Source organism: Cervus canadensis, chromosome 25 (genome assembly GCF_019320065.1).
Source record: "Cervus canadensis isolate Bull #8, Minnesota chromosome 25, ASM1932006v1, whole genome shotgun sequence".
In the NCBI taxonomy this organism is placed as follows: Eukaryota; Metazoa; Chordata; class Mammalia; order Artiodactyla; family Cervidae; genus Cervus; species Cervus canadensis.
This window is the reverse complement of record NC_057410.1, coordinates 13,488,154-13,515,178: the sequence shown is the minus strand read 5'-3', so window position 1 is coordinate 13,515,178 and position 27,025 is coordinate 13,488,154. Positions and strand designations below refer to the sequence as shown.

The 27,025-nt window shown below is 41.5% G+C and overlaps 1 protein-coding gene across 1 annotated transcript in view; it reads right to left on the bottom strand.

Moving 5' to 3' along the window:
* Positions 1-6,526: 6,526 nt before the first annotated feature.
* Positions 6,527-27,025, bottom strand: part of MYRFL (myelin regulatory factor like) — a 122,567-nt gene continuing 102,068 nt past the window's right edge. The window contains exons 16-25 of the mRNA XM_043447547.1: positions 25,767-25,852; positions 23,138-23,212; positions 23,005-23,057; positions 22,694-22,883; positions 13,797-13,846; positions 13,073-13,160; positions 10,725-10,799; positions 7,663-7,783; positions 7,281-7,355; positions 6,527-7,004 (exon numbers count right to left, since the gene is read on the bottom strand). Coding sequence (XP_043303482.1) covers positions 6,918-7,004; positions 7,281-7,355; positions 7,663-7,783; positions 10,725-10,799; positions 13,073-13,160; positions 13,797-13,846; positions 22,694-22,883; positions 23,005-23,057; positions 23,138-23,212; positions 25,767-25,852 — 900 coding nt within the window. The 3' untranslated portion in view covers positions 6,527-6,917. The remainder of the gene's footprint in view (positions 7,005-7,280; positions 7,356-7,662; positions 7,784-10,724; positions 10,800-13,072; positions 13,161-13,796; positions 13,847-22,693; positions 22,884-23,004; positions 23,058-23,137; positions 23,213-25,766; positions 25,853-27,025) is intronic.

The window sequence follows — 27,025 nt, the reverse complement described above, 5'->3', positions numbered from 1 at the left end:
TGCGAAACAGCTCAAGAATATGACTCAGGATATTACCAATAGCCCTTGAGGAGAAGCTGAAGATCCTTGACTTGTTTTATGGTCAACTATTATTTTTGTCTTGCTTGACAGTTTTCCTTTGTTTCTGCATTTTCTCAGTTCTCTAATGAAATTTGCTTTTTGGAACTCCGAGAAGGCCTAGGAGACTAAAACTCTTCTACAAACAAGAGGGACATGGGGAGTGGCCCTTCCCTTGAATGTTTCCCTCAGGGTCCTGTCAGGCTTATGCTGAAGTCCAGTCCCTAATATGATGATGTTTGGAGATCTGATTTGGGGTGGTAGTTAGGTATAGACAAGGTCATGAAGATACAGCCCCCATGATGGAATTAGCACCCTTATTTAAAAAAAGGCACCAAAGAACTTGATTTCTCTCTCTCTCTCCCTCCATGTTCATGTACTAAGGAGAGAGCACGTGAGGACAGAGCCAGAAGGAGGCTGTCTCAGCTGAAGGATACAGCTCTGACCAGACACTGAGCCTGCTAATCTTAGACTACCCAGCCTCCAGCACTGAGAAATAAATTCCTGTTGTTTAAGCCACCCAGTTTTAAATTTTGTATGATAGCCCACGCTGAATAAGATATGTGTATAGTGGAAGTGGATTAAATTTAACACCAGAAAACTAGGCTCATCTCTTATCCTTGCTTAACCTCTTTGTGCCTTAGTCTCCTTATCTGTAGAATGGGGACCTATGAATAACTCTCCTCACTCCCCGCATCACAAAGTTCTTTTTTAAAACCCTTTTATTTTGTATTGGAGTTTAGCTGATTAGTAATGTTGTGATAGTTTCAGGCGGACAGCCAAGGGACTCAGTTGTACATACACATGTATCCATTCTCCCCACCTCCTTGGGCTTCCCTAGTGGCTCAGTTGGTAAAGAATCTGCCTGCAATGCAGGAGACCCAGGTTTGATCCCTGGGTCGGGAAGATTCCCTGGAGAAGGAAGTGGCAACGCACTCCAGTACTCTTGCCTGGAAAGTCCCATGGACAGAGGAGACTGGTGGGCTATAGTCCATGGGGTCATAAGAGTAGGACATAACTTAGGGACTAAACCACCAAATTCCCCTCCCATCCAGGCTGCCACATAACAAACAGCAGCTTTCCCAATGCTATACAGTAGTACCTTGTTGGTTATCTATTTTAAATATAGCAGTATGCACATGTCCATCCCAAACTCCCTAACTATCCCTTCCCCTCATCCTTCTCCCCTGGCAACTATAAGTTTGTTCTCTAAGTCTGCCAACATCAGAAGGTTCTTGTGAGAATCAGGTGAGGGAAGATTTGTAAACTGCCAACAGAATTGCTTTTTTGATCTTCTCTTGAGGATCTTTAGTTTCATGACTCAAATAATGTGTTGTTGAGAATCTGCCATTAAAGTTGAGATGGCAAAATTGTGTAGGAAAAATAAAAATGGAAAAAGAGGTTAAGAGCTCTACAAAATATTTTTATTTTTAAAATGCTGGAGGTCCGAACCCATGCGTGCTAATTGTTTTAAGTGAATGAATTTTTATGGTTTGGCTGTTCAAAAAAAAATCTGAGCTAGTTTGAATTCCTGTATTAGAACACAAGAAAAATCATTGTAATTCTATTTGCTATGTTATGTGTTATTTTATATTTTATATTTATATTTTATAGTATCCTTTAAGGTATTTGAAAGCTAACCCACCAAGCTGTTCTGTCCATGGAATTTTCCAGGCAAGAACACTGGATTGGGTAGCCATTCCCTTCTCCAGTGGATTTTCCTGATCCAGGGATCAAACCCAGGTCTCCCTCATTGCAAGCAGATTCTTTACCATCTGAGCCAATAGGGAAGCCCTCTGAACTGAATTCATGTGATCACAAATGGCACCGTGTGGTACATGTGATACTTTAGCCTGCTGTTATGGACTGCATTTCTTACTTTTTTAAAATATTTTTTTAAATTTTAGAACAAATTTAGATTTATTACAAAAATAACGAAGCTAGTACATAGAGTTCCAATAAACCCCACACCTAGTTTCCCCTATTATTAATACCTTAACATTAGTATGATATATCTGTCATAGAAAATGGACCAGTATTGACACATTATTAATAACTAAGGCTATACTTGATTCAAATTTCCTTAGTTTGCATCTAATCTCCTTTTTCGGTTCCAGGATCCCCTGTAGAATATCACATTACATTTAGTTATACCCTTTTTTATGTCTTGAGAATTCCTGGCAGTTCAGTGGTTAGTACTTGGCACTTTCACCACTATGGGCCCAGGTTCGATCTCTGGTTGGGGAGCTAAGATCCTGTGGCACAGCCAAAGTTAAAAAAGAACAGTATTGGGTCAGGTATTTCATAGAATGTCCCTCAGATGGCATTTGTCTGGTGTTCTGCTCATGAGTGAGGCTTCCCAGCTGGTGCTAGTGGTAAAGAACCCACCTGCCAATGCAGGAAATGTGAGAGGCACGCGTTCGATCCCTGGGTGGGAAAGATCCCCTGGAGGAGGACATGGCAACCCACTCCAGTATTCTTGCCTGGAGACTCCCGTGTACAGAGGAGCCTGGCAGTCCCCAGGGTCATAAAGAGTTGGACATGATTGGAGCAACTTAGCATGCATACACACACTGCGCATGATTAGACTGGAGTTACGGGCTTTTGAGAGGAATACTCTTCTAGACATTCGAATCACATGAATTTGGGAATACTCCAGTAGAGAGTCAGATAATTCTCTGACTCTGATAAGGAAAAATCTTTTGTCCTGAAGCACCATGGTCCGTAATGGACTTCTAACACCTAGAGAAGTAAGAAGTGTTATCCATACAAAAAGAAACTTACAGCAAGATCTGTTCTAGACCTAACTAATCTCAAGAAGCCATAGATTGCCACAGGTCTGTTCACTGTCTTAAGTCCTTTTGTTCTGAAGTCTTTCAACACATCTCCTGTAGTAAGTTTTCTGTGGGGAAAAGATTTTCAGTTTATTATGGAATTTAATGGGAAAGAAGTATTCATTCATTTTATAAGAATCGTTACTCAACTAAATATCTGAAACCTCTATAGTATCCTGAACATAAATGAGTGAATAAGAATATGGGAATTATGTACTGAGAAGAACTCTTTTTGCCACTGACAAGTATGTACCCGTGTTTGCTAGGTCACTTCAGTTGTGTCTGACTCTCTGCGACCCCATGGACTGTAACTGGCCAGGCTCCTCTGTCTATGGGATTCTCCAGGCAAGAATACTGGAATGGGCTGTCATGCCCTCCTCTAGGGGATCTTCCTGACCCAGGGATCAAACCCATGGCTCCTGAGGCTCCAGAACTGCAGGCAGATTCTTTACCGCTGAGCCACTGGGGAAGCCTCGTGTACCAGCAGAAGAGTCAAATTAATGGTGTCTCCATCACACCAAGCACCTGCGACATTATTTTAAAAATGGAGTGGCAGCTCCAGCATCCAGACCAACGTCAGGCTGCGACAGTCTGATACTACAATTCAGAGAAGCAAGTTTGAATTTGAATCTAAGAAAATGTAGGAATCGTGAACTCTCAAGACTTAACTACCTTATCTAATTTCCTGCAAAGTCTGTGCTGTTAGTAAAGGGAAGACAATTTTCCAAATATAGAAAAAAAAATAAATGTTATATAGTACACATGCATGTGTCCTATCTGCAGGTTGGTTTTTGCAGTTGACAGAATGTCTCCGTGTATATGAGTGTTCAGTTACCCAACCCCTTTATAATCCCACTGTGATCTTTATTCGGTTCTGTATAACAAAGCAGCTTGTATTTATTTAGATTCTATCTGTGTATTATTTTATCTCATTTAATCCTATCTGTTGCAGGTACTCACTGTCCTCGTCTATAAAATGAGGAAATTGAGGCTTAGAGAAGTTAAGTAATTTGCTCAAGATACACAAATAAAGTCAGGATTCAGGACCAAGGCAAGGACTATTTGACTCCAAAATCTCAACTCCTACAGGGTTAAACTACCTTTGTGTCCATAAGTTATTTCAAAATGCCTTCTGTGTAAGTCAGCCACATGTCTTTTCTTAGAAGCTCTTGTAATTTCCATCCACATGGCATGTGCTTAATCATACTTGAAAATAAGGAAAGAGGGATTTATTATCCCTACTAATTACCACTATCAAGGTAATAAAAAAAAATCCAATTGTCTCATCATAATTGACTCATAGGCTAAAAAGGATTCTGGGACCCAAGTCCACTCTATGCAAGTGTCTTATCCCCACATCACCAAACAATTCTCCGACACCAGCTAGGTGTCCAACAACTCAACCCAATTCTGGTACCATCTGTCAGGAGACAGCTTCAGATTCTACAGGTTGAGGGCCAGGTCCTATAGGACTCTCCCCAACCCCCAACTTCAGATGCCAGATGCAAACCCAGATTATCATGTGTGCGTCTGACCTACCAGCTATAGATTAGTATTTCCCTTGTACCCCCTCTTTGGGTTTGATTAATTTGCTAGAGTAGCTCACAAAACTCAGAGAAACATTTTACTTACTAGATTATGTGTTTATTATAAAAGAATGTAACTCAGGAGCAGCGACTTGGAAGAGATATCCAGGGTAAGGTGCAGGAAAAGGGTGCCTTCTTACCAAATCCCCATGTGTTCACCTACCCATAAGCTCTCTGAACTCCATCCTTTTGGATTTTTATGGAGGATTCATTCCATAGGCATGACTAATTAAATTATGCCACTCGTGACTGAAATCAACCTCCAGCCCCTCATTCCTCCCCAGAGATCATGGGTGAGACTGGAAGTTCAAATCCTCTAATCACGTGATTGGTTGTCCTGGTAACCAGCCCTCATCCTTTGGTGCCATGTAAATGTCACCCCTTTGACAAAACCAAAGATACTTTTATCTCTCTCAGCACTTAGGGAACTCCAAAGGTTTTAGGAGCTCTGTGCCAGGAACAAGAGATAAAAATCAAATATACATTTCTTATTATAAATTACAGTATCACAGATGCCAACAGTAAGATAAGGGAAGGCCAGTCATTCAACAGCTCTGTTACCTGAAGCTAGAATGACTTGAACCTCCATATCCTAAAATACAGTATATTAATGAAAAATCTGGGGTATATGTAGGTCAACAGACCAGAAGATGATCCCCATTGAAAGACAGTTTGTTACAATTCCAGGGGAAGGGATATGACACTAGGAAGCACCAGGGTCAGTAAGGAAGAGGAAGGAGAGGGAGGAACTGTGGGCAAAAGCCTTTATTGTCATTTCCATGCAAGGAACAGGTGAGGCAGGGGAAACAGGCTTCGAACAGGCTAGTCTGAGTAATTTCATCAGGCTCCGGGCAAAAGAGGCTGTCCCTAGTTGTCTGGTACACGGCCCTGGAAATCAGGGAAGGGGAATAGTAGTCCCAAATATGAGAACTTGATAAAGGAGGTGGTTGGGGTGGAGGCTCTGGGTTGGTTGGTTGGTATTTGAAAATCATTGGTGGCCAAGTTTACTATCTCTAGGAATAGCCTAAACTCGGGACTTAGAGTCCCATGAGAGTCAGCAAGACCCCAAGATATCAAAACATCAGAAAACAGAAAATAAAAGATATAGTTAGTACACTCTAGTTAGAGGATTTCCAGCTCTTCTAAGTTGGGAAGGGCATTCAAATCTACCCACAAGCTAAGTAGAAATATCCAAAGCTAATTCAGCTGTAAACAATGGAAATGGGTCTTAATGCTCTATAAGAGAACCTCTTGCATGTAGCAGAAGAATAACAAAAACAAGGCAATGTTTCTCTCTTTCTGCCCTGCACATAGGCTCATCTGTTCCATTTCTCTAGATTCCATATATATGTGGCAATATACAATATTTGTTTTTCTCTATCTGACTGACTTCACTCTATATAACAGATTTTAGGTCCAACCTCTTCGCTATAAAGGACCCAATTTCGTGCCTTTTTATGGCTGAGTTATATTCCATTGTATATATGTACCACATCTTCTTTTTCCATTCATCTGTGATGACCTCGAGGGGTGGGATGGGAGGGTCGGGGGGGGAATCTCAAGAGGAAGGAGATGTATGTATACATATAGCTGATTCACATTGCTGTACAGCAGAAATTAACACATTGTAAAGCAATTAATACTCCAAAATATAAAAATAAAAGAATTTTTAAAATAAAAAAAACCCTAAGATACTGGTAATGACAACTGAAAGATCAAATGCAACTATCTGAGCCTAGATAGTTAATTTAATTTAATCTGGGTTAATTTAAAGGACTTGTCACAAGCTAGTGCTTTCCAAGAGGACGTAAAAGTTTAGCACCCATCAAACATTACAAAGTAACATTACAAAGATCTTATTTTTTTTTAAATCCAGTTTATTATCAAGTTACAGTCTCTACACTAGTATATGTAGTTCAAGTGCACGCACACACATATACACACAGTAATAGCTTGCCTAAATGTGAGCTCAGCTTCAGATACTGCCCACCCCTCCCCCGACACACACCAAATCACAAATTCTCAAGAGTCTGTGTCAGCCGGGTCCAAGCTGACACGGCTCAAGTGGGTCTTTTTGTTTTCCTCAAAAGCGTTGGGATATACAAAGACAAAGTAAAGTCAAACCTGCGCACTTTGACCTCACAGCTTCCTTAGGAACAGAAGCAGTATTTTCAAATCCAACAGTGCTGTTTACTCCAGGAAATGTTTTCCTCATAGTCACGGCGAAATCAAACACCACAGTACCTCAAATCCTAGCAAACACTTTATTCTCCTCACTAATGTCTCAAAACCTTTGGAAGCCAAAGCCTGGAAAAAGCCCTTTGGCAATAAACGTGAATGTTTTACAAAGGGTAAAGAGAAGTTGCAAGAGGATAAAAGTTTCTGTTAACTGTATTGAAGTATTTTTCTTTGGTAGAGTCCCCAAACAAACTTGAATAAATTATACACACTGTCGATAGAAGTAAAAGAAGTAGTCTGTAAAGAATTTCCCGGCAAAATAAGGGTCCGTTGAACAGTCAGCTAAATCCTGTCAGGAGGGGAGTGGGGGGAGAGAATGATTAATGTAAGAATTAGTTGTAATTAAAATTACCTACTTATCTGTTTGGAGAAGGAAATGGCAACCCACTCTACTGTTCTTGTCTGGGAAATCCCATGGACAGAGGAGCCAGGTGGGCTACAGTCCACGGGGTCTCAAGAGTCGAACACGACTTGGTGGTTAAACCACCACCACCACCATTTACCTATTTATTTATTTAATGGTCCATTTCTTTCTCACTGAAAAGAAAAAAGAAAGAGAGCTTACTGGTGCAGCTACCCGGAAATGGTACCCGCTGTCGAAGAGTGGTGCTACAGGTAGGCTCCAAATGTGCTGATATCCCTAAATAATGAATGAAAGAGAGATCCATCACATAACTACATTTTACTCTTCGCTGGGAAAAGCCCAGGCGGAAAAGCATTCCCTTGACTGCAGTAGGAGAGGTGTTTGTGGCATAGTTTCTGATGGTGTCGCTGGAGAAGTCTGCAGCTTCCAAAGGATGCTGAACCAAATGCGGTGACCAGGGTCAGCAAAAGGGAACAACGGCATGTGACTCATGGCATCTCTGTTGTGGTGAGGATCAGAGGCTGTGCCACCATTACGGATGCACTTCTGGAAGGCAGAATGCCGAGGAGCTGGAAAATGTTACCTGTGTCATCTCCTGGGAGACTTCCTGTTGACTTTGCATCCCTTTGGCCTCCATTTTACTACGGAAACACACATTTCCAAGGGTGAACTTGCATTGGAAGACTATCAGTGGCTCTGTTGTGCTTCAAGAGACAAAGGAAAGAAACGGCAAATGGAAAAGCGGATATCAGCTCTCAGAGGCTACAGCTTGAGAAGAAGAGGGGCTTATGGGAACATAACTTGGAAATCCATTCAAAGTTTCAAATAGGCCTGTTATTACACAAAACTCACGAATGCCAATATACTAATTCACATCTCATCATAATAGAAAGAAACTCAATCTCAGATGACTACTGTTGTCAACTGAATGCTTGTGTCCCTCACCCCCCAAATTCATATTTTAAATCCTAACCTCCAATATGATGGTGTTAGGAGGTAGAGCCTTAAGGAAGTGACAGATCCTGATGACGAAGCCCTGATGAGTGTGGTTAGTGCCCTCATGAAAAGGACCGCAGAGAGCCCTCTCACCCCTTCTGCCATGTGAGGATATAGAGAGAAGATGGCTATGTATCAACCAGGAGGTGGGCTCTCATCCTACATCAAATCTGCCAGTGCCTTGATCTTGGACTTCCCAGGCTCCAAAACTGTGAGAGATGAATGTCCATGGGTTAAGCCACCCAGTCTATCTGGATCTGATTGTACAGTAGACTGGAACTGACTGAAACTAAAACTGAGATAACACACGACAGTCTTGAAAACCTAGTCCTGACTTAAGTCATTTCAACATTAGAACTTCTTATCTCCACAGACTTTAAAGACAATTTAGTCCAGGTTGGATGCATGAGACAAGTGCTCAGGGCTGGTGCACTGGGATGACCCAGAGGGATGGGATGGGGAGGGAGGTGGGAGGGGGGCTCAGGATGGGAAACACATGTAGATCCATGGCTGATTCATGTCAATGTATGGCAAAAACCACTACAATATTGTAAAGTAATTAGCCTCCAACTAATAAAAATAATTGGGAAAAAATTAAAAAATAGAAACAATGTGGGGGTATATCCCTTCTCTTTTCACCAGCAGGTGAATTTGCTTTCATCTGACATTTCCAGGATTTGAAATTCTGCAAACTTCTGGTCTGGATAGGTCTTGTTTGAAACAGAGAGGCAGACAACACAGGTATGGGTGTGGGGGTGAGCCCCATTAGGAATTATCAGTCCTTAAAGTTATCAGAGTAGGAGACCTATTAGAAAGAATGGTTCTTCTCTAGAGGCTGGCCCAGGAATCATCATCAGGAGGATGAGGTGCACCTATCTCTGGGACAACCTACAATCTTGGTTAAGTACATGTGTTACTTTAAGATCACTGCTGTTAGAAAAAAAAATGATTCCTAAACTAAAAAGCCTGATTTATTGTGGGAGACCCAGTTTCAATCTCTGGGTCGAGAAGATCCCCTGGGGAAGGGAATGGCTACCCACTGCAGTATTCTTTCCTGGAGAATTCCATGGACGGAAGCTACAGTCCATAAGTTTTGCAAAGAATTGATCATGACTGAGTGACTAACGCCCACTTTTCAGTGGTTCAAGATGACCTTCTGCCACTTCAAGGGATATACCACTTCAGCTTACTTCCTTCCATCGAAGCCAGGGACAAATGAGGAAACACTGTCCCAGGCAGCTCAGAGAGTGCTAGAGAATAGTACACTTAGCTTTTGCTCTGCCTTGTAAGGTGGTGGATAGTGAGTCATGAAATTTTAGCTGCTTGAAAAAGACCATTCCAAGGCAAGCAGTTGACTTGTGTTAACATCTCATTGTAGAAGCAAAGTCGATGAGAGAAGGAGTATGAAGTCTGAGGGAAACAGAGGAAGAGACCAGAGTGGAGTGGGAGGAAATGATGGAGGAAGAATAACAGAGCTGGGGAAGCAGAGGGGGAGAGGGGAAGACAGAGGAAAGGGAAAGGAAGGGAGAAAGGAAAGAGGGAGAGAGGAAATGTGGAGGGGACAAAGGAGAAACTGACATCAAGAGACACAAACACCATCTTCAGGGTGAGTACCTCACTTCATAATTTCTGTGAAAGTCTTCTGAAGTACCATGATTATGCAAAATAGCCGATAAAATAGATTCGAGTTTTGTGATTTGGAAGGAAAGGTAGTCATAATGTGAAGTGCCTGCTCTATGCCAGGATGGGGCAATGTTCTTACGGGTCTCACCTCACTGGGGAGGCAGCAAAGTGATGGTCGAATGGAAGGGCTGATTGGAAGCCCATCTCCACCACTTAATTGCCCTGACTTTCAGGACAAGCTTTTTGACCTCTCTAAACTAACTGCTCCCATCTGAAAAATATAAACTAGAAAAAAACACCAACCACAGAGGGTTGTTGTGAGGACTCTATGACCCAGTAGTAAAGTGTAGAGTGTCTGGCATATAGTCTGTGCTCAGCAAATGGGAGTAATTCATTTTGCTATTATTATCACTGATTCTCACAGAGGCTCTCCATGTTATGATACAATGTCAAATTCATCTTATAGATGAACAAACAGTAGTTCAGTGAGGATAAGTGGTTTTTCCAAGATTACAGAATTAATAAGTGATGGAGACAAAATCTGAACCCTGGTCTGCCCAAGCTCCAAACTCTGACTCCATTTTTTAACTCCCCTGGGGGAAGTAGATGGTATCTGCATTAGCACTGCTCCCAGGAGCTCACAGAAATGTGCAACCCACCCCCACCCCAATCAAGGAAACATGCTATTATTCTAGCTCCCACCCCAATTCAAAGGGACACAGCCAAGGGCAGCTGGCAGCCTGAGAACATCAAATCCAAGGTCAGGCTCACTTTGCCGGTATGAGCACACAGCCTAGAGCCTTTCTATCCCTTGGAAGAAGCTTGGAAGGTCCCAGGCTTCATTTTGAAAATCCCTCCCTAAAACTGTCCCACATCTCAACCCAACCGTCGTTCTTTAACTGAAAACTTTCCACCTCCTAAATTATTAATCAAATTGTGAGGGAAACTCAGGCTTGGTATTCAGATAGTAAAAGCAGAATTATAACATAATAAAAACAGAATTATCTGTTACAGCTATGAACTTACTTGATTTCCAGAGAGAATTTGACATTGGTGGGTGTGTACTTATTAACAGGAATATGGTAATTGTAATTTCCAGACCTAATTAAGGGAAAAAATAAAATCACAAGTCAAAATATGCAGGGAAGGGTTTAGTCTTTTTTCTAGTTGTGTATACTACATAAACTGTGAAATAGTCTATTATATGTGATAGATACAGAAAATCAAGTTTAACATGGCACAGTTTCATATTTTTCAGAGATATACCTGTCAAATTTCAAAGTGATCTCTTTCAGATCAAACTCTATAAAATATACCACAAACAGATTCATGGTTTCTTAGAATACACAGAAGAAATGATAGAAAGTCAAATCCTCGACCAAATGTACAAAACTAAACCAACAGGAAATGACTTCAACGTCGCTTAAGGAGACAGAGGTTTCAGAAAACAAATGAGGCAAAGGCCTCAAACTTAACAGTACCTCTGGAAAGAACTGGAAAAAATAACTACCAGCTTTGATACAGTAAACCACTCCCTTTTAGGCAACATCAGCAGGAAATACCAGGTACTTTCAAAAATGAAATCAAGTAAAATTATTACAGTCCTAATTATCATTGAGTAATGGAGAAAACCACAGGATAGAAATGCTTATACAGGGATTCCTCCCACCCTTGGGGAGGGATGGTTGGGAAAAAGGGGGAGTTCCTTTGATTCATATTGTAATGAAAACTCAAGCAAAACAGCACATTGTATCTAACACAAGTTCTTATGACCTTCCTATCCCTTGAATTATATACAGAAATAAAGCCAGATAAATGAGGGAAAGGGCCAGTCATTTTAAATTCTCTTTAATGAATACTAAACTGAGTTGTTAAAAATGAGAAAGCAAAAATAGAAGCAATAGATGTGAATTGGGATCAGGAGGACTTTGTCCCACCAGAGGAAGCTTAGATAAATAGAAGTCGTTTCCTACTATGTTCCTCCCACTATCTATGTGCTTCTCTGAAGCCCAACTACTTAGGTAGTAAATATCCTCATCTTACAGATGGAAAACAGGTACGCAAGGAGAATGAACTTCTTGTCAATTGGAATTTGAACCCAAATCATCTTACTCTTCATCATCACATCATTCTACCAAACCAATTAAGGTCTGTCTCTGACTTTTTCAAGCTCACTGAGCCTCAAGTTCTGTAACTTCAAAATGGGGATAAATAATACCAACCTTGTGTGATTTTGTGAGAATTCAATGAGATAATGAATGTAAAGGTCATAAACAAATAATAAAGTGCCATTCAGGTTATTTTCAAAAATCAGGTCCAGGAAATACCCCAGTGGTCCAGTGGTTAGGATGCCCGAACTCTTGCTACCCGGGTTCAATCCCTGGTCAGGGAACTAAGATCCTACAAGCTGTGTGGCAGAGCCAAAAATAAAAAAAATTTTTTTTATAAAAGTCAGGACCATCAGCCTGAAGCCTAAGCTATATCAAGCTTAAAAAGAGATAAGGCTGAGAGGACTTTTCTGGTGGTCCAGTGGATAGGGTCCACCTGCCAGGGCAGGGGACATGCGTTCAACTACTGGTCCATGAAGATTCCACGTGTGATGGAGCAACTGAGCCTGTGAGCCGCAACTACTGAGCTGACATGCTGTAACTACTGAAGACTGAGGGCCTAGAGCCTGTGGTCTGGAAGATACGCAGCCTTGCCTTTAACCTAGCAGGCTGAAATATGAGCGGGCTTAACTAAACCAGTAAATACTTACCAAATAAAGAAAAATACCTCCCCATTCTTAATACCTTCAACTTGCATATTGTGTTTGCTGAAGCTTCTGTGCTTGCCCTCTATGCTTCTAGATGCATCGTTACCTTGATGCATGTGATACACTAGAGATGAACGTTGCTGTAAACTTTTGCAATGCCTAGATTTTTTTCCTCTTAACTGAAAAGGTTAAGATATGCTCTATTTTTTCAGCAATTAAAATAATGATATCCCTTGTTATTAAAATATATAAATGTCAGCTCACTCATAACTCAGAGCCATCAGTAATAATGTCTTCCTTTTCTATAAAATTAACTAACAGCTCTGTGCCTATGGTATGTGGCCTCTGAGAGCTGCCCCCTAAGCTTTCTGCTCTGGACTTACCCATTAAACCAGGAGACTGTAATCTTTGGAGCCATGGCTTATTGACATTTGCTAATACCAACCATTTTACGATTCCCTCGCCCACCATGTAACAAATGTGTTTTCCACTTGAGGAGCCATGTAAGCACACATCGATTTTGCCATGTAACTAACATCAGCTTTCATTCCAATCTCCAAAGCCCTGAGCCCTGAGTAAATTCCAGAAACAATGGGAGATAGTGGGGAGGCTTACACACCCGCACTGGAGGCTTCTGCTGCAATACCGCCAATCTATTATTTGCTGGATTTCCATAATCTGAATAGAACTGATGGTTGTATCAATCCCTGAATTGAGAAGAAATAAAGAAAGTAAACTCTTCTGCAGAGGAAAAAAGCATTGTACTCCAGTGCAGACTCCAAATTACAGAATGTGAAATAAGAGTTTTCTAGACAAATGGATTCCATTTGCATTCAAATGAGATAAAAAGAACGGGAGAAGGCTTTTGTTGCTGTTACGGTAAATTTTAAGGAAACTAAAAAAATAAAATAAAACCCAAGCTCCAATAGATAGCCCCACAACATCCAAAAGAAAACCTGGATCACTGAAGTCCTACTAAGTTGAAATTTATTGAAAATGGACAGTGCAATGGGATATGCGATCTGGCCAATAAAGATTTTTTTGTTAGAAAACAGAAAACCAACTAAAAACTTAGCAGTCAAATAGAAGAAGAGAGCAGGAAGTTCAAATAAATTCTTAAAATCCATGAAGATCAACCACAAATGCCTAGCAGTATGCAACCATTTCCAGTGCTTCCTTAATAGTTAGGTTGGCATTGATTACAAAAAATGTAATCCCCACAGGTATTTAGGGCAGAGTGCAGCCTCCGTCCCTCTGCCTCTTCCCAGGATCACTTTCATAGCTTGTTGTTACTCTGCCTGGCTCCACAAAGCCAAGGAAGAGTCACTTCAATGTAAACTTACAGTCACTCCTCCAGTCAACGCTGGTTTGTGCCTCTGCTGCCAAGAATGATGTGCGTCTGCCTGTTGAAGAGGAAAAAGTCTTAAAGCTTGTTCAGGATGAGAAGAAACCCAGTGTGTGCCCTAGCTTGTCAACCAGTTGAATGTTTCCCCACTCTTTCTCTCTCTCACTTTTCAACCCACCATATCCCTATGCCACTGTTTGTTTGTTGGTTGGTTTTAATCGATTTGACTCTGCCAAGTCCTAACTGTAGCATGTGGGATCTAGTTCCCTGACCAGGGATCGAACCCAGGCCCCGTGCATTGGGAGCATGGAACCTTAACCACTGGACCACCAAGGAAGTCCTCCCTATGCCTTTTCTTACAGATCTAGTTTAGTGTCACCCTTCTCCAAAAAGCCACCTGTTTTGGAATGAATTAAAGTCCTCCAAATTTTCACACATGTAGCCCTAACCCCTGGTACCTCAGAACATGACTGTGTTTGGAGATGGGCCTTTAAAGTAATATTACATTAAAGTGAAGCTGTTACGATGGGCCCTCATTCAATTTGAGTGGCATTCTCATAACAAGAGGAGATTAGGACATGAAAAGCCTTGTGTGTGTGGAGGAGAGAATTTGCAAGGATGCAGTGAGAAGGCATCTCTCTACCCCCAACTGTGAGCTTCTGGGTCACTGCCTCTTGTTCACTGTTGTATTCCCACATTCGACAAGGCCACACTCAGCTATGATGCTCAATACATATTTGTGGGAGGATAGAAGGGGGACGTCAAGAAAGAGGGAGGAAGAGAGAAAAGAAAGCCAACCGTATATCTTCTTTGAGCCCAGGAGTGGGACTTCAAGGAATCAGACCTCGTAACCCCTGAATCTTGGACTTCTAGACTCCAGAACTGTGAGAAAATGAATTTCTGTTGTTTAAGCCACCTAGTCTGTGGCGTTTTATTTTGGCAGCTCCAGCCGACTAAGACGCCATCCCAAATTAGATCACCATAGCTGAGAGCTCCAACCTTTCCAATGGAGGGTGTATTACTATTATGCTGTAGCAGGTATTATTACTGAATCCTCAAAGTGGTGACCAGTATTAGTGATATCTTCTCTATCAATGTATCAATGGGCTATTATCACTGTTTTGTTACTTAACTTTTCATGTATTTTTGCCCTTTCTCAACACCTCCAGGACTTCCCTGGCGGTCCAGAGGTTAAGGTTCTCACTTCCACTGCAGTGGGTATGGGTTTGATTCCCGGTCAGGGGAACAACTAAGATCCCATGTAATGAGCGGGACAGTCAAAAGGAAAGAAAAGAAAAGAAAAACTCCAGAATAGGGAACCTCTTTTAACACTCTTTGAATTATGTATAACTCCAAGCATAATGTGATCCACACAGAAAAAAAAGGGAGCTTCAGCTTCCCAGGTGGTGCCTGCCTGTCGATGCTGGAGACATAAGAGACACGGGTTTGATCCCTGGTTTGGGAAGATACCCTGAAGGAGGGCATGGCAACTCACTCCAGTATCTTTGCCTGGAGAATCCCACAGACAGAGGAGCCTGCTGGGCTGCATTCCATAGGGTCTCACAGAGTCAGACATGACTGAACGGACTCAGCACACACGCAAAGCAAAAACTGAGCTGAAGTCATCTGAGAAGAAGAATCAAATCACTGGTGTGAGGCCAGTGTTTACTGATGGGGAAGGAAGCCAGGGGAGTGGTTATGATCTGTCAGCTCCAAAAAGGCATTTTAAAAGCAATTTTGAAAAGGTAACCATTCAGATAATGGTTGTTAAGGCTGTGAAAAAAAGAAAGTGTATCTTTTTAAAGTGGATAGTGAAAGCCATCATTTAGTGAGTTGCTAAGCTAACCTCACAAAAGAATTTTAAAGTGTTTTCAGTAATTTCTTTAAATTTGCAGATTTTTTCAAGTAAATGTCCTCTTTATTGCAGTCCTTCATTTGCATTAAACAATATCTATGTTTTTCAGTATAATTTTGGGCAAAGACATTAACATTATTTAACAAGAGATATAAGTTAATACAATATGTTCTGCTTTCATGGGAATGAAAAAGAAACAAGATGTGAAATTAGTTTCTGTATGGAATTTCAGGAGAGAAAGCAAAGCTAGTGTGTATTCCTGAGTGTCTCTGTCTGTCCTGGTTAGTACTTCTTTTTTTTTTTTTTGTCTTTTATTTATTTATTTTTCATTTATTTTTATTAGTTGGAGGCTAATTACTTTGCAATATTGTAGTGGTTTTTGTCATACATTGACATGAATCAGCCATGGATTTACAAGTATTCTCCATCCCGATCCCCCCTCCCACCTCCCTCTCCATCCCATCCCTCTGGGTCTTCCCAGTGCACCAGGCCCGAGCACTTGTCTCATGCATCCAACCTGGGCTGGTGATCTGTTTCACCCTAGATAATATACATGTTTCGATGCTGTTCTCTCGAAACATCCCACCCTCGCCTTCTCCCACAGAGTCCAAAAGTCTGTTCTGTACATCTGTGTCTCTTTTTCTGTTTTGCATATAGGGTTATCATTACTATCTTTCTAAATTCCATATACATGTGTTAGTATACAGTAATGGTCTTTATCTTTCTGGCTTACTTCTTACATGAAGTGGAAGGGCTGGTTTACTTATCCAGTTACCCAGCTGTGAGCTTCTGGAACACTGCCTCTCATTCACTGTTGTATTCCCACATTCGACAATGCCAGTCTCATCTGTGGTGCTCAATACATATTTGTGGAAGGATAGAAGGAGGGACGTCAAGAAAGGGGGAGGAAGAGAGAAGAGAAAGCCAACCATGTATCTTCTAGAGAAACGTTTTCTCTTCCACACTCAAACGAGAAACCCCTAGGGGCTGGGTGGGGAGGGATGCTGGGGGTAGATGAGGGAGCTGGACTTTTTCATCTCATTAGCAAGTGGGAGTGAGACAACTGGAAGGCAAGGCCAGCTTGCTGAGAATCTTCCCCAGTGTGATGCTTCTCTTTAAGAAGAAATGGACCTTAATATATACTGATTTTCTAGAAAATTGAATATTTACTTCCATTTACATATAAATATATGTGCTGTCTAAAAAGCCTCAAGATTACTTCGATTCCAGCTCTTCAAACAATAATCTTCAGGCACATGTCTCCTGCTATGAGTTTTGTTTACGATTACTTCCATAGAAGGCTAATTTACAAGGCAAATGAGGCATAAAGAGAAGGAGAAACCAGACTTATCTAACCTGTTTTTTTTTTTTTTTCCCTTACCTTTTGTTCTATTTTCCTGCTGAATTTGCAGGAAAACAGCTCATTTATAAAGTCTGGCAGCAGAACTACAGAGTTGCCTTAGTTTCACAGAAGCATGTTTCCACGTTCCTGGAGACATAGAACCCTAGGATAGGATTTAGCTTCTGACGGGATAAGGTATTTTTTAATGGTCATAAAAAGGTGAAGTTGAGCTTGCAGCTTAGAATTATGAAAATGGCTTTTCAAAAGCAGGATTGGAAATAACAAATTTTAAGTCTCCTATAAAACACCTCTACTGTGTCACTTTTCTGAGGCAAGACTTTTCCATTCTGAAAGGCTGGCTATTGGAAAACCATAAATTCTCCTGTAGTCATACAGGAGTAGATCTCATTTTACAAGAGCCTTCCAGCAACATTCCCTATAAACTTAATATACATTCCCAATGGTTTTCATCGTAAAGTTAGAAATATATTTCACAATCAGCAAATGAGATCTCCCCATAAGCTAAATTAGAAACTTCTGGAGAAGAGAGATTTAAGATGGTGTCCAACCAAAGCATAACCTGTCGTGGTAGAATGTGTATATTGCATTACTTGTAAAACTGTACTGATGGCTGAGGCCCAGTACAGCATCTTGGATTCCTTTCTCTTCCCTGATTGAAATAGACTCAGGCCAAGAAAAAGTCAATAAGCCCAACCAATCCATGGCTGAGTCCTTTAACACAGGGAAACATTTTCTTGCAACCACTGGCTCTTCTCAGAGGTCTGGTCTCCAAATCAAAGTAAGCATGACTTACAGATGTTTCTTGCTTTGTGAGATTTTAAAAATCTTTACCAAATCTCCTAAAATCTATAGAATTCTATTGGTACTTTTTCCCATAGGCACTTAACTTTTTAATGTCTAATTCTGTTGCCTATTTAAATCTTTATTAGTTCCATAGATTAAAATCTACTCCATTATACTCAGTTCCTCAGAATATAAGTTGAATATTTTGAAGTACCTGCTTTCCACTTGTTAGTTTTACTCAAACCTTTTATTAAGTGTGGGAAGAGGGGATATAACCTTTCTGAAAGACACTTTAAGCGATCAACTTAGGCCCAAAGGAATAAAAATGGCTTGAGCTCAACATGTCATAAAAATGCCAATTTCCCTTTCTTTATTTTACTAGTATTCTTACTCTTCAGAAAGGAGGCTCATAAGTGTGTTATGGGGCTTTGTAAACTATGAGATATTACTCCACATCCTACTGAGGGTTATTCTACAATATTTAATTGAAAAATGTATTTGTAAATTTGTAGTTGGTCTTAAATGCCCCAGAAACACCTGGTTGAAATGAATATTTGCCTGACTTTCTCCTCTGTTGGATTTAGAAACTCTGGTGTTACATGGTGCCCTGGACAGAGTGAGGAGATGGAACATCAGCAGGGGGAAAATGCCTTTCTTCAGACCCCAGAAATATCCTCAAGTGGGAACGACATCTCAGTGGCTATAGGCACACAATGGAATACTACTCAGCCATAATAAGAACAAAATAATGCCATTTGCAGCAACATCGATGGACCTAGAGAGGATCATACTAAGTGAAGTAAGCCAGAAAGAGAAAGACAAACACCATATGATACCACTTACATGTGGAATCTAAAAAGATGACACAGATGAACTTACTTATGAAAGAGACTCACAGACATAGAAAACAAACTTATAGTTACCAAAGCAGACAAGGGTGGAAAGGGGAGAGGAGATAAATCAGGAGATTGGGATTAAAACACACACATTACTATGTATAAAACAGATAACCAACAAGGACCTACTATACAGCACAGAAAGCTATACTCAATATCTTATAGCAACATATAACGGAAAAGAATCTGGAAATTATATACATATATGTAACTAAATCATTTTGCTGTAACCTGAAACTAACACAATCTTGTAAATCAACGGCAGTAGTAGTAGTGTTAGTCACTTGGTCGTGTCCATCTCTTTGTGACCCCACGGACTGTAGCCCGCCAGATTTCTCTGTCCAGGGGATTCTCCAGGCAAGAATACTGGAGTGGGTTGCCATCCCTTCTCCAGGGGATATTCCCGACTCAGGGATTGAACCTATGTCTCCTTTGTCTCTGGCATTGCAGGTAGATTCTTTACCATCTGAGCCACTAGGGAAGCCCTAATTAGCTCTATTTCCCTAATTTTTTTTTAATTTAATTTTTTTAATATAAATTTTTAATGGCTATAGGCAAAGGGGAGGAGGCATAGGCTATGTGCTGAAATTGCTTTCTAGAACGACAGAATAGACACTTTCTGCATCTTCTGGAGTTGATCTCAGGTAGATGCACACACAAGCCTAAATAAATAAAGGTTGAATGATGGGGATGGGCACCTAGATTTTGATTTCGACATTACTCATAATTCACTGCAGAATCTTAAGCAAAGTGCCAAGCTTCTGTTCCATCAACAGTAAAATGGATAAGCTGGTACAAATCCAAGATCCTCCTGACCTGGGGACTTTGGAACCCCAGATGACTGCATAAAGGGGTCTGTGATGTTGGTTGTGAACTTAAAAAGTAACATCTCTCCCATAAATACGTACCGTTTTTCAAATGTTGCTGTTAGATTAACAAAAACAATTCATTTAAAAGCTTAACTGAACTTATAGTTACATTCTCGCTCTATATATTAATACTTTTTCAGTCAAATAATTTCAAAAGCATAATGGATTCATAATCTCAGGGTCAAAAAATCAGCGCACCACTCGAGTAGCTGCTCTGGGGCCTTCTATAACTCTAAATCCCCCAGAGTTTTCAAGTTTCCTGAAGGTGATAGCAAACAGAACATTTCAATCCTTTCCATTTTTTTTCTCAAGTGAAAAGAGAGAAGAGGAAACAATTGCCCAGTGTGTCAGAGAACCTGATAAAGCAGAACTTCAACTCCATTCTTAGCCAGAGAAGTTGACTGCTGCATCTCGGAGGACACAGCCAGACGCCTGGGGCAGATCTCCTCTCTCCAGGATTCTCTGCAGTGTCTCTCGTCATTATGGAAACATAAGGTAAGCAGACATTCATTGTCCCAGAGCAGAGAGCAGCAAACCTTCATCTGGTTTGATATGGTCTGCTCTTCCCAATCTCCCCTTGATGGGAAGAGATGGTGGCTATAGGAGTGAATTTGCACAAAAGTCAAAAAACTTTTTGGAAGTGAAGATCTGGCCAGTGTCCAACCTCTTCCTGTTCAGGATCCATGATTATCCACCTCACATGAGTGAGATGGTCTCATCTGAGCACTGCTCTCAGAAAAGGACACCAAGTGTCCCCAAGGTGGACTCCCATGATAAGGGAAAGATTGACCAGCCATAAGGTTCCATGTGCTCTAAGTAAGAAATGAAGGTTCTGGGGGATTTTTGTGACAGTAAGGGATTTTTCCATATTTAAAACCATTGAGGATGTGATGACTGAAATTAATTTTTTTCTTTAAAATGAACTTTTATCTTCATTCTATAGTGATGCATCTGTTTCCAAGTTCAATCAAAAATTGCTTTCAAGAGAGAAACAGTGTAAACATTGCTTCCTGTAGCTGTGGGGAAAACTCTCTGTGCCTTAGCTTCCTCATTGGGGGAAAAAAGATCATAAAACTGCCTATCTTTCAAGCTTTCGAGAACTAAACAACTTAGTCATGTAGACTACTTATGACGGTGCTTTGCCTACAGTATTAATACCTCATAACATGGTGTTGTGATGATGGTGATAACAATGGTTTGTAGAAGCTATTTATTCAAGCTTCAAATATAAAATAATAGAGGAGATTACATTGCTGCCCCCCAACTTCAACCATTGACCATAATGATGTCATTCATAATTTGGGCTATTCAAAAATATTCTGGTTCCTCTTCTTCCAGGCATGTGTAGGTCTGCACTTCACCAGCTGTTTTTAAATTAGACATAACCAATGTCACTTGCTTTGGTGAATAACATGTAAGAAGAAGTGACTTAGTGGAAACCCTAACAGCCAATGCACAATTTGCCCTGTTCTTTTACCACCTCTGTAGAGATTGTGGAAATACGTACTGAGAAGGAGCTTCATCAGCTTAGTCCTGAATAGCATGATGTACAAGATCCATCTTTTGATGCACGTTTGATGTATAGAGCAAATATAAGCACATTAAGCACTGTGATTTGCGAGTTGTTACCATAGCATTCTAATTGATAAGTCACACTGATATGTATGTATTGTTATTATTAGCATAATCATCATTATTATTTTGGGCTTCCCTGGTGGTCCAGTCAGTAAAGAATCCGCCCACAATGCAGGAGACTTGGGTCAATCCCTGGGTCAGGAAGATCCCCTGGAGAAGGGAATGGCTACCCACTCTGGTATTCTAGCCTAGAGAATCCCATGGACAGAGGAGTCTGGTGGGCTACAGTCCATGGGGTTGCAAAGGGTCAGACATGACTGAGCAATGCACACATTATTATTTTAGACACTTGCTAATATGTGTGTATACAGAAGGAAATTTCTGAAAAAAAAAAAAAAAAACCTTAGTATACATTTAGATGTGCAGTATTTGATCTTTCAGCGATAATTTTGTCCTTAATCAAGTTTCCATATTTTTTTTTTGGCCTTGTAGCATGTGAAATCTCAGTTCCCAGATCTGAACCTGTGCCCCCTGCAGTGGAAGTGTGGAGTCCTAACTACTGGACCACCAGGGAATTCTCAGCTTTTTTAACATGAACATTCTGATACTAAAAGAGCACCAGTATGTGTGTGTGTGTGTGTGTGCACGTGTGTGCATATGTGTGTATGTGTGTGTGTTTGTCTATGCCCCAAGAAGATAATTTGAAAGTGAAAGCTTTTTTTCATGGACTTAAAGCTTACCCTGAACTCAATAGAATCTTCAAAGCCATTTACATCTTGTCACACTTGGTTTGGGTAGAGAGCCCAGATGCTATATCACTTTTTAAGTTCTAAGTGAGTCAAAAAGTCTACCCGTCTGCACATGATGACTTCATTTGTGCTACTGTTACTATCTTGGTTGGCAAAGGACAAATGAGACCCTTTCACATGAATCCATCAACACTTCAATATTTTGGGAATTCAATATTGTAAATGCAATCATTTGATGTGAAAGAAAGCTGAGTGCTGAAGAATTGATGCTTCTGAACTATGGTGTTGGAGAAGACTCTTCAGAGTCCATTGGACTGCAAGGAGATCCAACCAGTCCATCCTAAAGGAGATCAGTCCTGAATATTCATTGGCAGGACTGATGCTGAAGCTGAAACTCCAATACTTTGGCCACTTGATTCAAAGAACTGACTCCTTGGAAAAGACCCTGATGCTGGGAAAGATTGAAGGTGGGAGGAGAAGGGGACAACAGAGGATGAGATGGTTGGATGGCATCACCGACTCAATGGACATGAGTTTGAATAAACTCCGGGAGTTGGTGATGGACAGGGAGGCCTGGCGTGCTGCGGTTCACAGGGTCGCAAAGAGTCGGACATGACTGAGCAACTGAACTGAACTGAACTGAACTGAAATGATTGCAAGTTTGTACGTTTGTGTTTTTAGAGATCTTGCCACCCCTAACGGAGGAGTGGAACCATTGTCTAGACTCATTAACAGACTAACCATGTAAACATTGGGAAAGGGAGCAAACCCCTCAGATTCAAAGCACTAGTTGTTACCCTTTGATTGTTCTTTATCTCCCCATGGCCCCTGATTCGGCTCCTGCTCCTCCGACTGTCTTTGCACGGGGCTTGAGAGGCCTCTTCTTGTTCCCCAGATGGGGCAGCAATAAGTCTGCTGACATGGCAGGATCTCACAGAAAGTGATCTCGGGTACTTGGAAGGAGGGTGGTGTGGTTGCCAGGGTTGTATTAGGTGCTGCAAGGCATCAGGAAGAGGGGAGGGAAGTGATAAGGTTAACCTGGAAGGCTGGTTCTTCTGTTGACAAGTCACATGAAACCCAGGCTGGGTTTGAAGGTGACCGATGGGGAGATCTTACCCGAGGGGGAAGCTGTGGAGGGCAGAGCTGGCTCCTGGGAGCTTGTGAGGTTGCTGGAGGAGGAGAACAAAATAATTAACGAAAGAGGCCTTCAAGAGTCCTCCCCGAAGGAAAAGAAGATGGGAACTCTTACCTGGAAGGGGCACTTGGCGTACATCGGTCTTGATCTTTTAAGCTAAGTATGTAAAGGGAGACTATCGTCAAGCCACTGTTTAAAAAAATAACAAAAGAAAGAGTTATGTGGCTGATTTGATCCCAGATAAATCTCACATAACCCGCTGCCAGAGATGTCCCCTCCCAGACCACACAGATGAGCGAGCAAGGGGCGGGCGGCCGTGGAAACCAGCACAGCTCTGCTTCTTTGCCCTGGTGAGAACAATCTCCCAGTCTTCCTGGAGCTCAGAGGCTCCTGGGGTAGGTGGGGCATTTTTCCACAAGCAGACCCCTGACCCTGGCAAGCTGTCTCAGAAGTGTCTGTCACTAGCGGAAGATTACAAAAGGAAGTGTGTAGGGCGCTGGAGGAAGCCCTCTGCTCCTTGCAGGAAAAGTCATAGCAAAGTTCACATCCCCCAGTGGAGGCGGCCTCGTGGTGGTGTAGGGAGATGAAAGGCCACACAGGTTTAGTCAGCAGTAGGTCCCAATCCTTTTGGCCGCTTCTGACGTCTTCCTGCAGCCTGTCTTTTGAGAGTGCAGTGCACCAAATTGGACAGAGGAAGGAAAAGCAGTGCCATAAAGCGTCCATTTCCACTCTACGTGACTTCAAAATAATGAGTGTATCGTTCCCCACAATGATCAGAACTTATACATCCAAGTGGAGGCTTTCCTCAAAGGTCCTGAGCTTTGGGAAGCTATTCCTGATACCACTCACACATCCCAACACTCAGCATCCTCCTCTCTGGGAGGGTGTCTGTAGAACTCTACCATCCCACTGTGTGTGGGCCTGACACAGGGGGACCTCACTTGACCTCCTGCCAGCTTGATATCACATCTGGTTCCCTAGACTCAACTCCTCATTATTTTGTTCCCCATCAAAGGTAGTGGGTTTACCATCATTAAATACAAACAAAGAAATGTACCCCCCATTTGAATTCGGCTCATAGAGAAAGAATTCCCAGAGTTTTCTCAGAAGCAGCTGGTTACTACCCAGCGGGCACAGGGCTGCTTGGTAAAAGCCATGCTGAGCCCCAAATATGCCGTCAGACAGAATCTGTTGCGTTGCCCTGGCAACTACTTGCTGTGGTCCAGTCTCCCTGACTTTGTTCTCCCACATTCCCCATTCTCTATCTCCCTACTATTAATCCTTAAACATGTTTTCTGATCCGTCTGCTATCTGCGTCAATGCATGGCCCAGGCAGCTTCTAGGATCATAGACCAAAATAGGCATCTGCTTCTTTCTTTAGGGCTTTGACCCCTCTCGGGTACACCACAGGCTGGAAACAAGACAATAAGCCTAATACCACCTATTTCTGGCCTTGGAGGTCAACAACATTGGAATTCATAAGATCTGATGAGCACATTTAAAAAGCAGTTTCTTCATGTCAAAATTAGACTTCCTATAAGCTTTGCATTTGGCTTTCATGGGAACCTGTGTCTCTAGAGAATGTTAAGCATGTCTGTGAAAGGTCAAGGTGCTCACTCTCTGCTGAACTGAGAATCCTAGCAGAAGACAAGTTCATTTAGAAGCGAGAAGAAAGGACACCAGCTTCTATGGAAGTTCCATGTAGTGATGTCAAATACTTGGGATGCTTCCCACAGTGGGCAGTAGCAAGTGAAAAGTTAAAATGCTGAGGGGAGAGAAGGGTACAGAGAGACCAACAGTGTCTCCTATAACTAGGAAGCTGCCTTAGTTCAAGGAACCGGAAGCATCTTTGGGCCCATCGCTTACTTAGCCTCTGAGGATAATTGTCTCATCTGGGACATGGCCCAGGAGCGAGTCCTTTCCCACACTAACACAGCATTTTGGAGGGATAGATAAATACCCATTTCACCCTGTGAATAGTCAGACAGGAAACCAGAAGGCAGGGAAGACACAGGCAAGATGACCGGGGCTCAAAGGCTGAGGAGCCATCATAGTGGAAGCCCAGGCCTGAAGACCAAAGGCCTGAGAAAAACCTCTCATTCCAGAAAAGCATGACTCTTCCTCCTGTGGAGGAGGGGTGGCAGACCAAGGGTATCCAATACTTGCCTAGCAAGTACCTCATCCTTTCTGTACTTGTTTGATTTAACTGCTTAGCACATTTGGCTGGCATTTCATCATATTGCGTATCTTGGGATAATCTGATAGTCTCTTTTGGCACAAAACCCAGAAGAATCCTAATAAATTTAAGTATCCAGGGGAGAGTGGATTGTACCTGATTGTTTACTCACTCTTTTCCTCCAAGTAGATGGGAAAGGAGAGCAAAGATTTTGCAACAGTTATTTACAGGGCAGGACTAAACAAGATACACACATTTATGCACACACAAACGTGCATACACACAAACATGAAAGGCACAATGGGCTAGTAAAAAATAATCAGTTGATTATAAAAAAGATCACTTCATATTTAAGAGCAGAAAGCCTGTGTTTTTTTTTTTTTCCTTCAAAGAATGAGTTTACAAAGGGCTCCCTCATCTCTAAGCGAAATCAAAGACCAACACCTGGTTTAAAGGGCTTCTCAGTCTTCAAAGTAAATAGAAAGTCAGTCCCCAGTTCATGTGTGAGAAAGGAAGATGGAAAGAGAAAAAGAGCTTGACGTAGCGTAACACTGATGTTTTTCTTACCAAAATGCCATCACAGCAATGAGGGTTATAACCAAGGTCTGGAAAACCCAGTTAGGACATGACTGTTTTTTTCCTGAAAAAGAAACCTATAAAAAATTCAGCAATGAGAAATGACAAATCAGTGACACCAACTTTTGAGAAGGATGTCTGAAGATTCACTCCCCGGGGGATCTTTGCTGCTGCCTTCAGCCTATCTCTCCCTCCTCCTCTTTGAAAACAAAGTTCTTTCAAAGCCAAGTCCTTCCCTTTCCTTGGCACTCCAGGCCACGCTCTCTTTTCCCTGCAGGACAATTGTCTGTGCCATTCATTTAGCACTTATTCTTGAAGTTTTTTGAGAAAAGAGGACCTACCAGACAAGATACTGTCAGAACACAGAGGTCCATTTCTTTGAATAAGATACTTTTGAACAACAAAATGTCTTCAAGACATGATAGAATAAATCCCAATGGAAGAATTTCAGGCAGCATGAAAATTTGCAGAAAAGGTTTTTGTGGCATGAAATACTATTAATTACTCCTTAAATCATGTATATTAGTATCCAATTCTGCCACCTATTTTTGAGAACAGTTCTGGGTCTATGTCTTATTTATTCTTATATCCCTTCAGCAAATATACATTAAGTACTATGATGAGTAACACTACAGGGGAAAATGAAAATAAGTAAATTACGCTCTCTAGGAAGTGAAGTGAGATAAACCTTTAGGACTGGTACATATTTGCACTAAAAACTTGCACATGAGGAATGAGCCAGAACTAGGATAGACAGCTGTGCAGTTGGTGAGGAATCTGACTAGAGATAGGAGAGGTTTTCTGCCCAGTTTTATATAAGCTCTTTAAATATGAGTTTTCCTACTAATGCAATAGAAAGTGTTATGTTTGCTTCCTCCTGGGGGGTCCAGGGTAAGAAGGGAATTGAAGGAGTAGACAAGAAAAAGCTTAAATTGGTCTTTGAATTTCTTGGGCAGATTATCTGCATAAAGAAAATGTTCTTCAGTGTAATATTGTGGGTGGGATTAACTTCACCCTTTTTAACAATTACCCAAATCTTTAGGGCTATTATATATATATAAAATATATATAACTGAGTCATGCATAGGTGCAATAAGAAGCCACTCTGAATACCAATAGGCTTCCCTTGTGGCTCAGCTGGTAAAGAATCCGCCTACAATGTGGGAGACCTGGGTTCAATCCCTGGGTTGGGAAGATCCCCTGGAGAAGGGAAAGGCTATCCACACCAGTATTCTGGCCTGGAGAATTCC